Source organism: Osmerus eperlanus, chromosome 16 (genome assembly GCF_963692335.1).
Source record: "Osmerus eperlanus chromosome 16, fOsmEpe2.1, whole genome shotgun sequence".
In the NCBI taxonomy this organism is placed as follows: domain Eukaryota; kingdom Metazoa; phylum Chordata; class Actinopteri; order Osmeriformes; family Osmeridae; genus Osmerus; species Osmerus eperlanus.
This window is the reverse complement of record NC_085033.1, coordinates 14,139,241-14,156,776: the sequence shown is the minus strand read 5'-3', so window position 1 is coordinate 14,156,776 and position 17,536 is coordinate 14,139,241. Positions and strand designations below refer to the sequence as shown.

The 17,536-nt window shown below is 46.9% G+C and overlaps 2 protein-coding genes and 1 long non-coding RNA gene across 3 annotated transcripts; all 3 read left to right on the top strand.

The window, feature by feature from the left end:
• Positions 1-675: 675 nt before the first annotated feature.
• On the top strand, positions 676-10,646 carry LOC134036215 (aspartyl/asparaginyl beta-hydroxylase-like). The gene is made up of 7 exons (XM_062481048.1): positions 676-832; positions 2,545-2,700; positions 3,637-3,681; positions 4,289-4,357; positions 7,766-7,816; positions 8,804-8,845; positions 9,455-10,646. Exons 1-7 carry the CDS (start codon positions 772-774, stop codon positions 9,943-9,945), a joined length of 915 nt encoding a protein of 304 aa, XP_062337032.1. The 5' UTR covers positions 676-771; the 3' UTR covers positions 9,946-10,646.
• LOC134036216 (uncharacterized) lies at positions 5,951-6,856 on the top strand. The gene is made up of 2 exons (XR_009932393.1): positions 5,951-6,365; positions 6,722-6,856. It is a non-coding gene; the product is annotated as an uncharacterized LOC134036216 (long non-coding RNA).
• Positions 10,647-10,871: 225 nt separating the features above from the next.
• LOC134036591 (fibrous sheath CABYR-binding protein-like) lies at positions 10,872-16,714 on the top strand. Its single transcript, XM_062481589.1, has 10 exons — positions 10,872-10,878; positions 11,526-11,603; positions 13,148-13,219; positions 13,429-13,502; positions 13,680-14,628; positions 14,794-14,844; positions 15,045-15,077; positions 15,193-15,225; positions 15,427-15,465; positions 16,604-16,714. The coding sequence occupies exons 1-10, from the start codon at positions 10,872-10,874 to the stop codon at positions 16,609-16,611; spliced, it is 1,344 nt and encodes a 447-aa protein (XP_062337573.1). The 3' UTR covers positions 16,612-16,714.
• Positions 16,715-17,536: the final 822 nt, after the last annotated feature.

The following is a 17,536-nucleotide window of genomic DNA, read 5'->3' as shown; positions in this document are numbered from 1 at the left end:
ACTAGAGCAGTCTAAACCAGCCATGTAAGGTCAATGCCAGTCCCTGTCCCTGTCCAGCCAAGGCTATGAGATGTGCCAGGGTCTCTCTCCCTCTCCTCCTCATTATTTTTCTGTTTCTGTCTGATTATGTTCACACATTCCTGTAGTCTGAGGACAACACAAGTGCCTATTACAAGGTAGGGGCTAGGATTTAGAAGGTAGGGTTTAGGAGGTAGAGGCTAGGGTTTAGGAGGTAGGGACTAGGAGGTAGGGGCCAGGGTTTAAGAGGTAGGGACTAGGAGGTAGGGGCCAGGGTTTAGGAGGTAGGGACTAGGAGGTAGGGGCCAGGGTTTAGGAGGTAGGGGCTAGGATTTAGAAGGTAGGGTTTAGGAGGTAGGGGCTAGGGTTTAGGAGGTAGGGGCTAGGATTTAGGAGGTAGGGGCTAGGGTTTAGGAGGTACGTTTCTGTCTCTCTGTCCCTACACGAGGCTTCTGGGTAATCATTCCGTCTTGTTGGCATGGAAGCGGTGCCACCCTGGCCACCTGAGAGCCGGGGCATCCGTGTCCTAACGCCAGGCGGCCGAGGTCGCGCAGCTCTATAAATAGCTCCTATTGGCCGGCCAGGTCTGGTGTCGTGTTCCTCCCTCCTACAGAGCATGCTGGGAACACAAAGAGGAGGCGGGGTCTACCGGGGGTGGGGGGGTGGAGGCACGGGACAGGGTTCCTCAGACTGAGTGGTCACCCCTCTGGGACAAGTCGCTGTCTGGACCGATTGCCAGCTCGGTCAGCAGAGATGGGCGAGCCCGTGGCGGAACCCGTCGCCCCGACGACGGTCGGCGAGGAGATTCCAGAAGGTGACTCCTCGCGCCCCCCCCCCCGGTGTTTTGACGACTTTCGCCGTTATCGGGGGGGACGGCGTTTCTAGGCAATGGACGCGACGCCTTCCTTGTTGGGTGTCGAAGGAGATGGTTATGGAGCGGACAGAGAGACATATCCTGGGTTGAGGTGGAGGTTTGGTGGTGTGTGTGTCTGATGTGGAGAAAGACGCTGCTCTGAGGAAAAGGTCACTGAGTGAGGCCTGTAGTCTGGTGCTGCAGTTTAGCGCTGCTTTGAATTCGGTTTTGACAAGGACTTGAATGAGGTATTAATTTGAAGGTTACTGTGTGTGTGTTCGTCTGAAGGTAAAACTAGCGTTTAGGAGCATCAGTAATGACTGGAAGCAACGTGAGAGTTTGGCAAGCGATTGCTGCGGTATTTTTATAGCTGCGACGCTGACTTTAGCAGGTGCTAGGGGTGTGTGAGCATGTGTGTGTATAAGTGTATAATGTAAGCGTGTGTCTGGAACTTGGTCAAGTGTGTGACGTGTAAAGTGTACGTGTGTGTATATTGTGTGTCTGTGTGTGTATGTAGTGTGCGTGTATGTGTGTGTACAGTATAGGTGTGTGTGTGTGTAGTGTGTGTGTGTGTACAGTGTAGGTGTGTGTGAGTGGTTTGACCTAGGGCAGTGGATTCGGGCACCTGTTCATTCTTCCCCTTCCATCTCTCCCAGCACAAGTATTTTTACCCACAATGCACTGTGAAGCGGTGTCAACAGCCCCAAGAATAACTCCTCTGCTGCTCCTTTGTCTTCCGCCCTCTCTCTTCTCTCTCTCCTCTTCTCTCTCCCTCTCTCCTCTTCTCTCCTCTTCTCTTCTCTCTCTCTCCCTCTCTCCTCTTCTCTCCTCTTCTCTTCTCTCTCCCCTCTCTCCTCTTCTCTCTCCCTCTCTCCTCTTCTCTCCTCTTCTCTTCTCTCTCCCTCTCTCCTCTTCTCTCCTCTTCTCTTCTCTCTCCCTCTCTCCTCTTCTCTTCTCTCTCCTCTCTCTCCTCTTCTCTCTCCCTCTCTCTCTCTCTCTCTCTCTCTCTCTCTCTCTCTCTCTCTCTCTCTCTCTCTCTCTCTCTCTCTCTCTCTCTCTCCTCTTCTCTCTCCCTCTCTCCTCTCCTCTTCTCTCTCCCTCTCTCCTCTTCTCTCTCTCCTCTTCTCTCTCCCTCTCTCTCCTCTTCTCTCTCCTCTCTCTCCTCTTCTCTCTCCCCCTCTCTCTCCTCTTCTCTCCTCCCCTCTCTCTCTCTGGATCCAGTTTCAAGAATCAGATTGGATTGAATATTATTGTCAGATTTCCTTTATTCAGAAAGGTAGCATGTGTTCAGTCCTCAGGTGAATACAGTATGTCATTTCGCCGACCCACCAACTATCACACAGCACATTCTCTCAGTCAAACCATTTCTATTGATAGCTTTTCAACCCATCTAAGTTCTATTGCATAGATGAGAAAGACCCTCCCCCAAAAAGTCTGGGGGTGTGGGGAAAGGTATTGCTCGCGGTATCTCAGCGTTTGACATATCAAGAGCTCGCAGGTTCAAATCCCCCCGGCACGTTGCATTGGATAAAAGCGTCTGCTAAACAAACACACAACAGTACACGATTAAACCTGAACCATACCTTTTTTTTGTCCTCCTCCTTTCTCTCCTCCCTCTATCCCCGCATCTCTCTTCCTCCTCCATCCTCCCTTCCTCCCGTCCCGCCCTCCAGAGATGAAACAGCAGCTTGCCAGTAAGAACGGCAAGGCGGCAGAGTCGGCCGGCGGCAGCTCCTTCTTCACCTGGTTCATGGTTCTGGCACTGCTGGGAGTCTGGACCTCCGTGGCGGTCGTCTACTTCGACCTGGTCGACTACCAGGGCGTCCTCGGTGAGTCATACACACACACACACTCACCTGTGACACTCGCATCTGTCACACACACCTGTCACTCACACACAAACACACCTGTAACACATATACCAGTCACACACACAAAAGTCACGCATGAAGCATGAACCATACACACACAAACCTGCCGCTAGAGTTCAAACTGTATCCACCAATCCACCTGTATCTCAAGGTAGTTGGTGTATGAGGGGTTGAGCAACACTAATAGTGTCTGACCCCTCCTTCAGTTTGAATTTACTTCACTCATATGGGGGCCCACCCTCAATTCAAACTCTGCCACACACACACCTGCCTCACACACACCTGCCTCACACACAAGTCTTAAAACTTCTCACCTTTTTCTCTCTTTCTCTCTCTCTCTCAGACACACACCTCACCTCACTGTTTCTCTCTGTCACTCGATGTACACACTCTCTCACACCTGTGCCCATTCACACCTCTATCTCACACACACTCACACACACACTCACACCTCTGAAATACGTCACGTCGAACAGACTGTCGACAACGCTAAACCGTCAACCCTTAAAGCCACAGTACACCATGCAGTAAAGTTTACCATACTTAGCTCCAGTCAAGCCTGCCCAGTCCCCCAGTGCATTGTAAACTCCAGATTCTCCTGGAGTCTTCTCCCCTAGGCTAGCTAGCGACGGACAACCACATCGGTTCTCGGTGCTGAACTGATGCAATACTCACAGAATGCCCTCATCAGCAACTTGACTGTCAATTATCAACGTCTGCCACCTTTTGTGCATGTGTGAAGGAGTGTTTACTAATAATTTATGAGTCTCTCTCCTTGATAAATTCATTTTGATGTAATTGCTGTACTCTGTGATAATCTGTAATTTGTGTCAATTTTACAAATCTGTAAACGTATCTTTATTTCTGTTTGTCCAATGTTAATCTTGCATGCAGCCAAAGCTAAGGACTTGCGTATTAACCTCTCAGAAGCTATACAAGGTATGATGTTTGTACAGGATCCCAAATCATTCCAAAACCTATAGATAATCTTCATCACTATCCTCCTCCTCCTCACCATCTCACCAGCCCCTCCCGTTTGAATTTTAATGGTTGATAAAACACACCATCTCCCCTGAATGTGGACTAATCACCAGCTAGCAACAGTTTTAATAAAACGGTAGCATAACAAAGTGTGGACCAGAAATTTATGTTAGTCTTTTATTAATTTTTTATTAATTAGACGTGAAGATTTTTTATTATTATTATTCATATTATTATATATCCTTGTCATAATCTTTTTTTGTTTGTTGTTGTTAACACAGTGATAGGGTGTAACCATCCACTGTTCATTGACATGATTAGAAACAGACTGAGTTTCAGCCATACTCATTTGAAGTCCAACACTTGAACTAGTAGTTTAAAATGACAGAACCAACCAACTTTACCTGCAGAAGTAGACAGAAATAGATTAATCCCTTAAAATAGCGGAAAGCAAGCCAACCCACCCACCTCCCCACCCATCCCTCAGATCTCCTCACAGTGACATATAGCTAAATGCTAATGCTAAGCATGCTAGCTAAACTAAAGTGTATCTACGGTCTACTAGGTAAACTTGTTTCCTACGATACGGACGGAGATGGTGACTTCGATGTGGAGGACGCTAAAGTTCTGCTAGGCAAGTTAATTTCTCTAAGATAGACTCATTATTATCACTGTTATCATTGACAGAATACGTATAGGTATATGTGTGTGTGTGTGTTACATAATTGTGATTTGGGTTTCCTTTTGCATGACTGACTCAATAGATTCAATCTCTTCAATGAGAGACAGGGTTTCATTGGTCAATTCCACCAAAACAAAAACTAAAAAAACACCAACGAGGAGAATGATTCCACTGTGTGTTGCATGTGCATGGGGTGATCGGGTGATCTCAGGTTCCATTCTTACCTCAGCATTCAGAGCCAACTCTTTTACTAAGCAAAAAAAAAAAAAAGTATTAAGTCTCCTGGCCAGATCATAAAGCACTCTTAACCCCTAGCGGTAGACACACACGAGATAGAGTTCGATACTTCGCACGTATCCCTCCTAGACACAGAGCCCTCTAAACTGGATCCGTATAGTCATAAACTGAACCACAATCCGGGCCACCATGTAGGCTAGCATCCTGTTTTATACCATATCACGATGACTAAGCAGCAACTAGGACTTCAACGTTGCGTCTCTCGCACCACCAATCTTGTGTCGTCTGTAGTGGTGTAGTTGCTGCATTTTTAAAAGTACATAACACTGGAGTGCGTCGCCAACTTGCATTTGAAGGGACTATCCCAATCTGTCAACTCTTCTTCTCTCCTTCTCCGAGCGTGTTTCTAAGGCAGCCATCTTGGAGATAGCTGTGGCGAGCTCCCACTGCATGCTCCTTCCTACTGTGTGTTCAGCTGTACTCTATGCTAAGCTAAGCTATATCCTATGCTAAGCAATACTCTACAGTATGCTAAGCTACCTTACGCTATGTCATACTCTACAATGCTATGCTAAGCTACACTCTACAGTATGCTAAGCTACACTACGCTATGTCATACAAAAAAAATGCTATGCTAAGCCATACTCTACAGTATGCTAAGCTATGCTGTGCTTTATTCTCTCTCTTTAGTCTTAACTCTGCTTAATGCTAACGTTGAAGTACATAGAGCTTTAGAGTAGTTTCCCTAGCTGCTTAACCGCTCTTAAACTTTCCACTCTCCTCTTTTCCTCTCCCTTTTTCTTTCTGGACTGCCCCACACTCTCTCTCTTCCTCTTCTATTTTTCAATCTTTTTCTATTCCCCTCCCTCTCCCCTCCTTCCTCACTCTTTCTGTCTTTGTCTCTCTCCCCCCCCCCTTTTCCCTGTGTCTGCGTAGGCCTGACCACTCATGGAGGTCAGTGGGAGGAGTCTCTGGAGGATGGGTTAGCCGAGGGTTCTGATTGGTTTAACGGCTTCTTCACCTTCCTGTATGGCCTCTTGAGTCCGTTTGATCCAATAGAGGATGATGAGGGTGCAGCAGAAGATCAGGAGGAAGTCTCAGGCTCTTCCAAGGCTCACAGAGAACAGGGACAAACAGTAGTGATTGTAGGTCTGCACAACCAGTAATCAACCGGAAGCCATAAAGCCTCTTTTGCCAAGCACAGTGAGCCCTGGGTGACCATCCGTAGACCTCTCTGTCTGACTGGTACACGAAAGTGCTGATAAGGAGACCCCCGACATTCCGCGGTTGAACATTTGGAAGAGAAGAAAGACGAGGAATCCTCAAGTCTTTGAGAAGATTTTTTCTGTTGTTTATTTTTTTTTTGGCGCTGGTGGGATTTGACTGTTTTGTATCTATACTATCAGGAATACCAGAGCAGATTTTTCCAACATCTCTTTTGTGATTTATGCTCTTGGCCCGTACTATAACTGTTGCTTATACTCAGAAAATAACTACCCGAATTATGCAGTCGATCAATTGCACTGAGACTCTGGCCAATAAGAAGCATGCTCAATCATTCTTACTACCCTAACCTTTTCAACCCCTTATATCAGGAAAACTATTCATTGTTGTTTCTTTTTTTCCCATGATCGTTTAAGCGTCTTTGATAGATTTGTTACAACATTTTAAGTTGATTCTTCGTCCTCTTGGGGTTGATTCATTCCATCTTAGGAGTCTTCTTGTTGCGGAGTGAGAGAGAGGGAGGATGAGAGAGAGAGAGAGAGAGGATGGAGAGAGAGAGAGAGAGAGAGAGAGAGAGAGAGAGAGAGAGAGAGAGAGAGAGGAGAGAGAGGAGAGAGAGAGAGAGAGAGAAGAGAGAGAGAGATGAGAGAGAGAGAGAGAGAGAGAGAGAGAGAGAGAGGAGAGAGAGAGAGAGAGAGAGAGAGAGAGAGAGGGAGGATGAGAGAGATAGAGAGAGAGAGAGAGAGATGAGAGAGAGAGAGAGAGAGGGAGGATGAGAGAGAGAGAGAGAGAGAGAGAGAGAGAGAGAGAGAAGAGAGAGAGAGAGAGGATGAGAGAGAGAGAGAGGGAGAGGAGAGAGAGAGTTCCGTGTTTCAAGATGTTTTTAAATGTTTTGTCTCTGTCGGTATTAAGGTCAGTGAACGTTCATTGCAAAATGTTAGTCTCTCACCATTTGCATATTACTCTTTAATAAAAATCGATTATTATTTTGTTGAACGTTTGGAATATGAGGATTTCATGGCCAGTTTAATATCTGTGATTCTTCTGCCCCTATCACGGTGAGTTTAGGAGTGTAGGATAAGAGAGTTTGCCCAAAATCCTCAATTTCTTCGGTTTGTTGGGGAAAGGAACTGTAGAAATGTCTTAGCTTGACAGTTGGAAAACAGACAGTTGGAAACCGGCGGAACCTCAACTCTGAGGTAAACGTTGGTTTTCGCTTTCTTGTAACCCAAGTGTTCGGATACAATATCACCGGAGTGTGGAGTTCATACCCTGAGCTTCTCTCTCTGAAGGGAGAAAACTGGAAATTTTCTTGTAACGAGACAACCCCAAACTTTCTCTCCTCGCCAATCAGAATCCGCCATTGTTAACTCCTCACAAACATGTTCGTAAACACAAACGTGTTAGTACTGAGCCGTCGTTAAGCGGCAAAGAATTTGGGAGCACTGAGAAACTAGTTTTTCCTGCTCTCTGGTGGATATCTTTCTGATTTCATATTCTCAATTGATGAGGTGGAGATTGCATGAATTCAACATGCTTGTACCGCAAAACGGTTATATTACACAGCAAAAGGTTGACATAATTAGTGAATCTGATACATTTATCCAACGAGATTCAGCTATAATCCCCTGCAGGAAGGAATTGTGTGGTTGATTTCAAGTCTTCTGCATGTAGCATGGGCATGTTTTGAAGGAGTCTGTTGTGCGTTTTGATTTGTATTACACATCGACCTGTGTCCGTAGAAGATTACCTATCAAGGCCCTGTTTTATGTTATAGACCTCATAAAAATGTGGTTTAGTGTTGTAATGATAATCTGTTTATTTTCCTCTCTTGTCGTATTACATCTGACTCCAAACGTTAGTGTGGCCATCTGTTTTCTCTCTCTCCACTCAAACCAGAACGTTCTTTAACCGGATTGAGGAAAGCAGAGAGGCTTGCTAAACCCAGAGGTACACTGGTGTCAGAAACAAAAAGGTTTAGATTGAGAGATTTGTTCGTTTTGTCTGCTAGTTGTCCCATTTTTTTCTCTCAGCACGTTGTCTTGTCTGTGTGAAGGCACGGCCAGATGTCATAGCCTAATCTGGATTTTGCAAAAAAACAGTTTTCTTTTTTTTATTAAATCCAATTTTAATTTGTGAATTTAGAACATAAACAAATTCTGCAACTTCAAGATCAATGATCAAATATTTACGGAACACGGCTAACGTTAACGCTGCAGATTGCATGTGAAGCAGGATTTTTCAAAGCCATCCAAGTGGAAATATTTGGCTTGGTTGATGTTAACTTGCCTGTTGCTTGCAACTCCTTGGTCCGCAGATTTGATGTCCAATCCGTTTGACCATGAAACAAGGATGCTGTAGAAATCTGAGCATCATGGCTAGCTAGCAGTTACACCGGAAATTAATCGACGCTTAGTTTAGTGGTGCAACATTGCAGTCTTGACGCCAGGGTCACACTTGCGTGTTTTTACGGACCAGTGCAGAGGGTGAGCGTGTCCGGACACGCTCGTTTCTCTCTCTCTCTCTCTCTCTCTCTCTCTCTCTCTTCTCTCTCTCTCTCTCTCTCTCTCTCTCTCTCTCTCTCTCTCTCTCTCTCTCTCGAAACATTTTTGTTACAAACTGACCCAAAATTTGAGATTTTGTACGGGGTTAAACAAACTCATACAGATTGCATTGAAATGCTGCGCACAGTCCAATGAAAATACGCAACGGTGAGAACCAGGCCGGAAGCTTAGCTGAGCAGTCTGTCTGACGTCGCTGTTCTCAAATGAAATACTCAGGCGGTTAGAAAACAGACCCTGGTCGAGGGACAGACTGTAGACGGCTTGAGGAACTGCTTAGCTTTCGCTCGGCTATACGCTAGTTGTTCCTATTGTCGGACAAAGCCGCTGTCGCCATTGTAACCGTTCTGTCTTTTTATTTTATTTTAAACATCAGATGAGAAGCCTGGCGATGTTGTCAGGAAGCAAGGAAAGAAAGGTATATTGTAGCATGAGGAATGTGTCAGGTTTTGGTGTGGAGTGCTGTATATCGTTAATAGGCCTCATGCAGCCTAATCTGGAAACTGATTAACTGCAGTTTGTACTCTGAGTTAAGCCTACTTTGATGAAAACTACCTTTTGATAACACAGTAATGCACTGGTTTTCTTGCATGCTGTAATTTCACTACGTGAGGTTTATATGATGCGTATTTTCCCCTTAAAAACGAAGTCTACAAATGAACAGAGTAACTGCAATGTGGCATGGCACTAATTGCCAGGTCACTGTTCCAGCCTAGTATTTTTTACAGCTGAAATGATAACACTTGGCACTCCTTTAACTACCCTAGTATGCCCTAGTATGCCATCGCGACAAACCAGAGATCCAAGGTGCTTTAATCCTACTAATGGATACTTCTGGTACTGAATTGTGTCTGGACTGTGGATGTCCACACACTGACCCCAGCTGCATGACCTTCAGTACCCAATCCCACCCCTCCCCTACGGCTTGCCTGGCATGACCGGTACCCTGTAACAAATCTACAACCATCTAAACGGTGTCTCCACCCAACTCCCACACTCCCGTCCTCGACCCCTCCCCTGACCTCAGAGAACCCCCTGACCAAAGACGTGGGCTGGAAGCTACGTGAGGCTCTGAAGCAGCAGCTGGCGCTCATCCACGAGCGCGTGGAGGCCAAGAAGATCGCCAAGCTGGCGCTGGCGGAGGTGAGGAACATCCTGGAGAAGGAGGACGAGGAGAAGGCTCTGGGGTTGAGGAGGGACGAGGCAGCGGCCAGGGCGAAGGAGAAGGTGGTGGCCAGGCTGAAAGAGGAGGAGGAGAAGATAGAGAAGGAGGAGATGGAGAAGGCGATGGAGAGATTGAAGAGGGAGAAGGAGGGGGTGGTGAAGGAGGAGGAGGAGAAGGCAGGGGGTGAGGAGAAGGAGAAAGAGGGCAAGAAAGCGAAAAGGGGAGGAGAGAAGAAGGGAGGGAAAGATGGAGAGGGGGATGGGAAGAAAGGGGAGAAAGACGACAAAACAAAAAGTAAAGAACTTCTCAAAGCGGCGAAAAAATCCAAGTCTGACAAGGCAGGCAAGAAGTGATATCACAACCAACCATGCTGATGATGTCATAGAAGGACTTCCCCTCCCCCCCTCACCCATTTGGCGACCCAAGGAACACATGAAGACGGAAGCGTCAGTGAGTTTAGCTGCTGTTGTCCTCGAGAGACAAACTGGAACCATTTAGGCTCCGTTTGAAGCAGCTCCCACGCAGTCGTCAAAGTTAACCTTTGACCCGATCTGACGCTTCCTCCTCTGATGCGTTCCTTGAGGTGACCCAGGAAGTTAAAAAGCTGTCAGCCCCCCCTCCCCCCCTCCCCCCTTCCCAGCGTGGGGTCTCCTGGGAGCCCCTGCCTCCCGGCGAAGGAAGCGCCCCTTCAGCAGTGGTGATCAGCTCAGAGTGTAGAGAAAGCTTAGCGTTGTGTTGTTGTCACTTCCTGTTTTGACGAAAGTCATCTGACCTCTAAACAAACAAGGGCTGGGGGGAGGATCTCACAACCAGGTGCTGTAATCTTAGAACTACAGGTGTGTTTTGTTGTTCTCCTTGGGCTGAGTTTGAGAATAGATTTTGATTTAGAGTAGAGAGGACTTTGGCTTTTAGTCTTTCGACCAGAACCTGATGACTGCACAGATTTTTACTTAGAGCGACAAAAACAAACTCAGCAAGCAGAAGTGATCAAACCTCTCTCTGTCTTCTCCTGTGTTATTGTGTTCTTTGTTAATAAAGTTGCTGGATCCTTAAAGGCTTTCCTGTTTTCAAGTGCATGCCGATGCCTCTGTGCTACCCAGTTGACCAATCAGATGCCTCTGTGCTACCCAGTCGACCAATCAGATGCCTCTGTGCCACCCAGTTGACCAATCAGATGCCTCTGTTCTCCCCAATGGGCCAATATAATGCCACCTAGATGAGTTTTGGATTTATCAGGCATCGTCAAAGCAGACAAACTGGTAGAAATGAACTTTGAGAAATGAAAGGTGAATCGACGGTGTCGTGTTTGTGTGTGTGATTGAGAGTTTGAACTCTGATCAATTGATAATTTTTGATAGATTACCACAGATTACCTATAGATTTATAGATTACCATAATAGTTTACCTCCATGACAGGGACGTAAACTACCTTGTGTTTTTGACTCCCAAGACACCACCCCTCTCTCTCTAGTTTCCTTGCTACAGATTCCCTCCTTTTAACTTCACTTTCACTTCCCTCTTCGCTTACCGACACTCACACCTTCTCTCTGCACTGTAGATAGACACCTTGCCACACCACGCCACACCTCAAAACCAAACACACACCGTGTTTCGGAGTCAGCAAAAGTAAACCCAAGTCTATTGCTGCTTGAAATGTTGTTCTGAATTGTGTATTCCTATGAATGAAATTGTAACACCAATGCCATGTAATCAAAATAAACGTCATGTTTATTTAGAAGTATACACGGCACAGAATACTATCTGTTGAGCTACACACAGTCCGAGACACGTGTGTGCAATTGATCATACAATACTGAACGTGGTCGCCGTGCCAACAACAGTAGGAGTCGTAGCCTTACACCAAGGCGTGTTCTCCTAAGTGTGTGTTGCCGTGCCGACCTCAACCCGTGTGCGTCACATGTAAACCCTTCAGGACTGAAAGAGAAGGCCACCGTCGTCATCACCAAGGACCCTAACCTCGGGGAGGCCCCTGCTGCACCTGTCCAAGAAGGTAACACACATGCACACACACAAGCACATCTTGCACACGCAGTCCCAAACTGATGCAAGCGCACACACACACACAAGCACATCTTGCACACGCAGTCCCAAACTGATGCAAGCGCACACACACACACAAGCACATCTTGCACACGCAGTCCCAAACTGATGCAAGCACACACACACACACAAGCACATCTTGCACACGCAGCCCCAAACTGATGCACGCACACACACACACACACAGTGCCACAGAAAGAGCCTGCCATGTTTGTTTAGGGAACACAAACCTCTTAGTTACTGCAAACATACACACTGCTCACAACCTCACACACACACGAAATGCGCACAAATACTCTCACGCACAAACACACACACACACTTAGTGAAGAGACTGCCTACACACTACACATGTTTGTAAGATCTCTGGAGTGTGACCTAACCCAAACACATCCACATTACATCTGGTGCGTTGCAAACATGAACAGGATTAATAATATAGATTATTATCATATAATGGGGAGTCGGGTGGCTGAGCGGTTAGGGATTCAGGCTAGTAATCAGAAGGTTGCCGGTTCGATTCCCGGCCGTGCGAAATTACGTTGTGTCCTTGGGCAAGGCACTTCACCCTACTTGCCTCGGGGAGAATGTCCCTGTACTTACTGTAAGTCGCTCTGGATAAGAGCGTCTGCTAAAATGACTAAATGTAAATGTAAATATTGATCGAGATTATTATTACACCAGAATCCTGCTGATTCGGTTTTCTGTATGAAGAGAATCATTCAACTCGTTCTTGCACAGCCTCTGAAGACTCGTTAAGCCTCCTCACTCTTAACAGATGCCTCAAGGGATCTCTGGCCCCTTTAGAGAGAGAGAAAGAGAGTTAGGGATAGTGAATGAGAGTAAGAGAGAGAGAGTCTGTGTGAGTGAGTGAGACAGCGAGAGAGTGAGTTAAAGATAATGAATTAGAGTAAGAGAGAGAGAGAGTGTGAGTGAGTAAGCGTGAGAGAGAGAGTGTGGATAAAACACAAGATAAGACTAAATGTGTGAATGTGCCTGTGTGTGCACATGTGTGTGTGCCTGTACTGGAGAGCCATTTTGCTCCAGCTATCTGTGTCAGAGGTTAAACATTAACCTCAGGGTTCATGGAGTCTGTGTTGTATGTAGGACCCCATACCAGGCCACCTGTTCAGTTTCCCCAGTGAGGCCTGTTAGTGAGGATGAGCAGGTCTTGCTACATGCCTGGGCTGTTGTGTAAACCTGCACATGCTCCTCCCCCACACACCTTCACCTCCACTCCTCATCCCAACCCAGCTCCCGAAAACCCCCTACAGTCCCAGTCTCTGACTCCCAGCACACTCACAGCACTGCTGTAATGCTGTGTAATGACATGTAATAATTAATGTGATTATGTGGGAGAAAGTATGTTTCCTTGTGTTCACACACTCCCTTCTCTCCCCTCCTCCCTCCTTTTATCCTCAACCCCCCCCTCCTTACCCCATATCCTCTCCCCTCACCCTTGTGTTCTCACCCCTCCCTCCTCTCTCCCCACAGTTGCTCCTGAGCCTGTTATTGAGGAAGTGATTGAGGCCACCGAGGCGGAGGAGGCAGCCCAGCCCCCACCAGGTGTGTGTGTGTGTGTAAGAAACCGTGTGTGTGGGTGAAACTGTGTGTGTTTGTGTGTGTGTGAGAGAGAGAGATCTGGTGCATGATCAAACGATAAGTAGATTCTTCTCCCTCCTGCCGAGGTGAAGCGGAACATCTTAGGGTTCGAGAGCGGGTGGAAATACGATATCGACAATCTGACTAACCGACCCCCCTGTGTGTCCCTCCAGAGCCAGAACCAGAACCCGAGCCTGAGGTTGAGGTTGAGTTGGTGGCAGAGGAGGAAGAGGAAGAGGCTCCTGAGGTCAGTACTCCTCTTCATCACACTGTGTGATCCACACTCCCCAGCTTTTGATAGGAACATCACTCTTCTGTAGATGAGAAAAGACAAAATGTCCGACTGGCGTGGCGTTTGGGTGAGCTGTCAGATGGGACCAGAGGACTGTCCTCACGTGGAATGTTGTTGTGGGGCCGTTCGCAGGTGATAGAGGAGGACCCTGAGATCCTGGAGGAGGAGCCTGAGGTCCTGGAGGAGGAGCCTGAGGTCCTGGAGGAGGAGCCAGAGATCCTGGAGGAGGAGCCGGAGCCCGAGGAGGAGGAAGCAGCTCCAGTGGAGGAGGAAGTGGTTGAGGAAGCTGCAGAAGAAGAAGCCGTAGAAGAAGAGGCTGCCCCTGTCGAGGAGGAGACCGCTGAGGAAGCTGCACCTGTCGAGGAGGAAGTGATCGAAGAAGAGGCTGCCCCCATTGAGGAAGAGGCAGTAGAAGAAGAGGCAGCTCCAGTGGAGGAGGAAGTAATTGAGGAGGCTGCTCCCGTTGAGGAAGAGGCAGTAGAAGAAGAGGCAGCTCCAGTAGTGGAGGAAGTGGTTGAGGAGGCTGCACCTGTAGAAGAAGAGGCAGCTCCAGTGGAGGAGGAAGTGGTCGAGGAGGCAGCAGCTGTAGAAGAAGAGGTAGAGGAAGAGGCAGCTCCAGTGGAGGAGGAAGTGGTTGAGGAGGCTGCAGCTGTAGAAGAAGAGGCAGTAGAAGAGGCAGTAGAGGAAGAGGCAGCTCCAGTGGAGGAGGAAGTGGTCGAGGAGGCTGCAGCTGTAGAAGAAGAGGCAGTCGAAGAGGCAGTAGAGGAAGAGGCAGCTCCAGTGGAGGAGGAAGTGGTCGAGGAGGCTGCAGCTGTAGAAGAAGAGGCAGTCGAAGAGGCAGTAGAGGAAGAGGCAGCTCCAGTGGAGGAGGAAGTGGTAGAGGAGGCTGCAGCTGTAGAAGAAGAGGCAGTAGAAGAAGAGGCAGCTCCAGTGGAGGAGGAAGTAGTTGAGGAGGCAGCAGCTGAAGAAGAAGAGGCCGTAGAAGAAGAGGCAGTAGAAGAAGAGGCAGCTCCATTGGAGGAGGAAGTGGTTGAGGAAGCCACACCAGAGGTTGAAGAAGAGGCAGTAGCAGAAGAAGAGGGTAAGGATCTCATTACTGTGGAGAAACTAATGCTAATGCTAATATTAATGCTAACATTAACACTAACTCTGATGTTGATTTTAATGCCATTGTCAGCGCAAATACCTTTGTGCTAGCTGATGTTTTTAGCGAGACTGCTCACGTTACTGTTGGGTTTTGTTACAGAGGAGACACAGGAAGTAGTGGAAGAGGCAGAGGAGTCACAACAGGAAGCAGGTATGCAGATTGTCGCATGGCTTTATCGATAAATATAGGGTTGATTACGGATTATCCATCCAACAAAAGCATAATAAAAAATAAATAATACTTGACGAGTATTAATGACCAGTAGTAATGACCAGTTTTACATACATTGGTAACTAGAGCCGTACAAGATCACCCTCATCATCGTGTTGTTAACTTTTCTCTCTCCACAGAAACAGACGTACAGTCAGATGCAGAGTCGGAAGGTGAGTTGATAAAATCGGATCAAAACACAGTCAAGTAGTAGCCACGCCATGACTACGGTTGCTAACCAACATGAGACTCCGCCCATCTGACCATGTGACTGTTCTGTTCCAACAGAAGGCCCAGAAGCCCCAGAGGAAGAGACTGAAGGTAGAATCTAGTATCTATATATCCATATATCTGTCTGTATGTATCTATATACATTCTGCCAGTCTATCGGTCTGCCTGTCTCTCTCTGTCTGCTTGCCTGCCTGCCTGCCTGCCTGCCTGCCTGCCTGTCTGTCTGTCTGTCTGTCTGTCTGTCTGTCTGTCTGTCTGTCTGTCTCTAACTGTCTCTTTGTTCTTTCTCAGAAGAGGCAGTAGCAGATGAGCCAGTGGAGGAGCAGACAGGTGGGTCACCGATCGACCAATCACACCTGCCATACACACCGATCGACCAATCACACCTGTCATACACACCGATCGACCAATCACACCTGCCATACACACCGATCGACCAATCACACCAGCCATACACACCGATCGACCAATCACACCAGCCATACACACCGATCGACCAATCACACCTGCCATACACACTGATCGACCAATCACACCTGCCATACACACCGATCGACCAATCACACCTGCCATATGAACACTGATCGACCAATCACATCTCCTCCTTCCTCTCTTCCCTAAACATAGTTCTTCAACTCCAAACATCTGAAAAAATATAGCTCTTAACACCCTAAAATCCCCTAAACCACTCTGTAAAGAGACTCAAATCCGTAGCAAAATACTTTTAAATCAGACAACACGCAAAAACAACTGGCAAAACATCTCCATTAATCAGTGTGTACATGATAAGATGTACTGCATGTGTGGTACACGCACGGCACAGGCACTGCTAGCGTGTGCGCTGCTAGCGTGTGCGCTACAGTAGGATGACGTGTGCTTTGCTGGAACACGTGTGTCTCTGTCAACTCCATGAAGTAGTCTGTGAGCGTTTCAAATGGACCCCGGTTATTATTATTATTATTATGACAGTGCCTCTGGGTATCACATGATATAACTATAAACAAACCCTCCTCACTGTCTGAGTGCTTCAAGCCGTATTTATAATAAATATGTATATAATGCTCACATAATCACTGTTTAGTGTAAATAATGGCGTAAGAATCCTTCAGGGGTCCATTGGGTTTAGAGGAGTCTTCCTCTTGGTGCACGTAATGGAGGCTGCTGTGTGCGGCTCATAGCACAGTGCGCCCCCTTGTGGAGACCTGATGAAATGCCGCTTTCAAAATGGCTGTGGGTGCAGTCCATCAATACATCTCATTCACTATGTTTCAAATGGGTCTTCAACAATGTCTCTATTTGTTTAAAATTGCACAATCTTTTCCTAGAAATTGAAGCTTTAGCCCTGTTTTGGGAGGCGGTAATAACAAAAGAAATTGGATATTACTAACAACAAAAAAGATCGAAATAACCATTTTCTGTTGACTGTTTTCTTTGCTAACCAATGATTGTCTGTTTTTGGTTTCCACAGAAACGTAAAGTCTGTGTTCTGGTCGAGGAGCAAGTACCAGACCACCCCACTGAGTGTGTGCAGAACACGCCCCTCCCACCCCCACCTCACCCCACCACCAGAAAACGACAAGAGTCACCGTGACTTTCGGCAATTTCTTCGTTTTTTCCAGACTCACACACTGAAAAATAACATTACATTTCTTTCAGCATCAAAAATCATTTTTTTGACTGGTTTGTTGGACACATTTTTTCCCTCTCATATTCTTTCATTTTTTATTTTTAGTTTAACACTTAGATTTACTTTCCTTTTGGTAAAAAAAAAACCCACAGCAACAACAATTCCCATTTTTTCTTTTTATGGCAAATCAAGATTTTTTTTCTCTTCTTCTTGAGGATGTAGGTAGACGGCGTTTTGCCAACTAGAATGTAGATTGTTGTTTTCCATTCCTGTGTAAAACTAGCAGAGGTACATGTCGCTTTGCTAGGCGTCTTCACGTGTCCACAAAGGGCCTCATCGGCGTGTGTGTCACCCCAATGATGGCCGCCGTTCAGAGCCCAAAATGGCCGCCTGTTGTTGTTTTGATGTGAAGCTACTATGCAAAGCTGCACTGATCTTTCAGCGGCTGTGTGATTCTAGGTTTTGTGTTACCAGTATGTATTGAGTCGACACCTCACCGTGTTGCATGTCCGGAGCTCGAGGCAGACGAAACTGCCTGTTGGCTGTGTCTGTTTGTGTGAGTGTGTAAATGCGTGCTCGTTTGTGGGGCTGATGCTTGCGGCTGTGCGTGGGCTTGTGCATGCTTGCATGCCCGTGTGTGTGTGTGCGTGTGGACATCTCTGTGCAACACAATCCCCGTTTGAGCCGTAGTTGACATTGTGCTATTGTTAAGACTCTTCCTCATTTTGTAGATGTCTTTGTTCCAACTCATAGTACCTCTTTTTCTCCGACAGT

Excerpts from the sequence above, each read along its gene's own strand:
- LOC134036215 (XM_062481048.1), top strand. The coding sequence starts at position 772 with ATGGGCGAGCCCGTGGCGGAACCCGTCGCCCCGACGACGGTCGGCGAG. Across the intron at positions 3,682-4,288 it reads CCTCTCAGAAGCTATACAAG|GTAAACTTGTTTCCTACGAT; the intron begins GTATGATGTTTG and ends ACGGTCTACTAG. Across the intron at positions 8,846-9,454 it reads CAGGAAGCAAGGAAAGAAAG|AGAACCCCCTGACCAAAGAC; the intron begins GTATATTGTAGC and ends CCCTGACCTCAG.
- LOC134036591 (XM_062481589.1), top strand. Across the intron at positions 11,604-13,147 it reads TGCTGCACCTGTCCAAGAAG|TTGCTCCTGAGCCTGTTATT; the intron begins GTAACACACATG and ends CTCTCCCCACAG. Across the intron at positions 13,220-13,428 it reads GGCAGCCCAGCCCCCACCAG|AGCCAGAACCAGAACCCGAG; the intron begins GTGTGTGTGTGT and ends GTGTCCCTCCAG.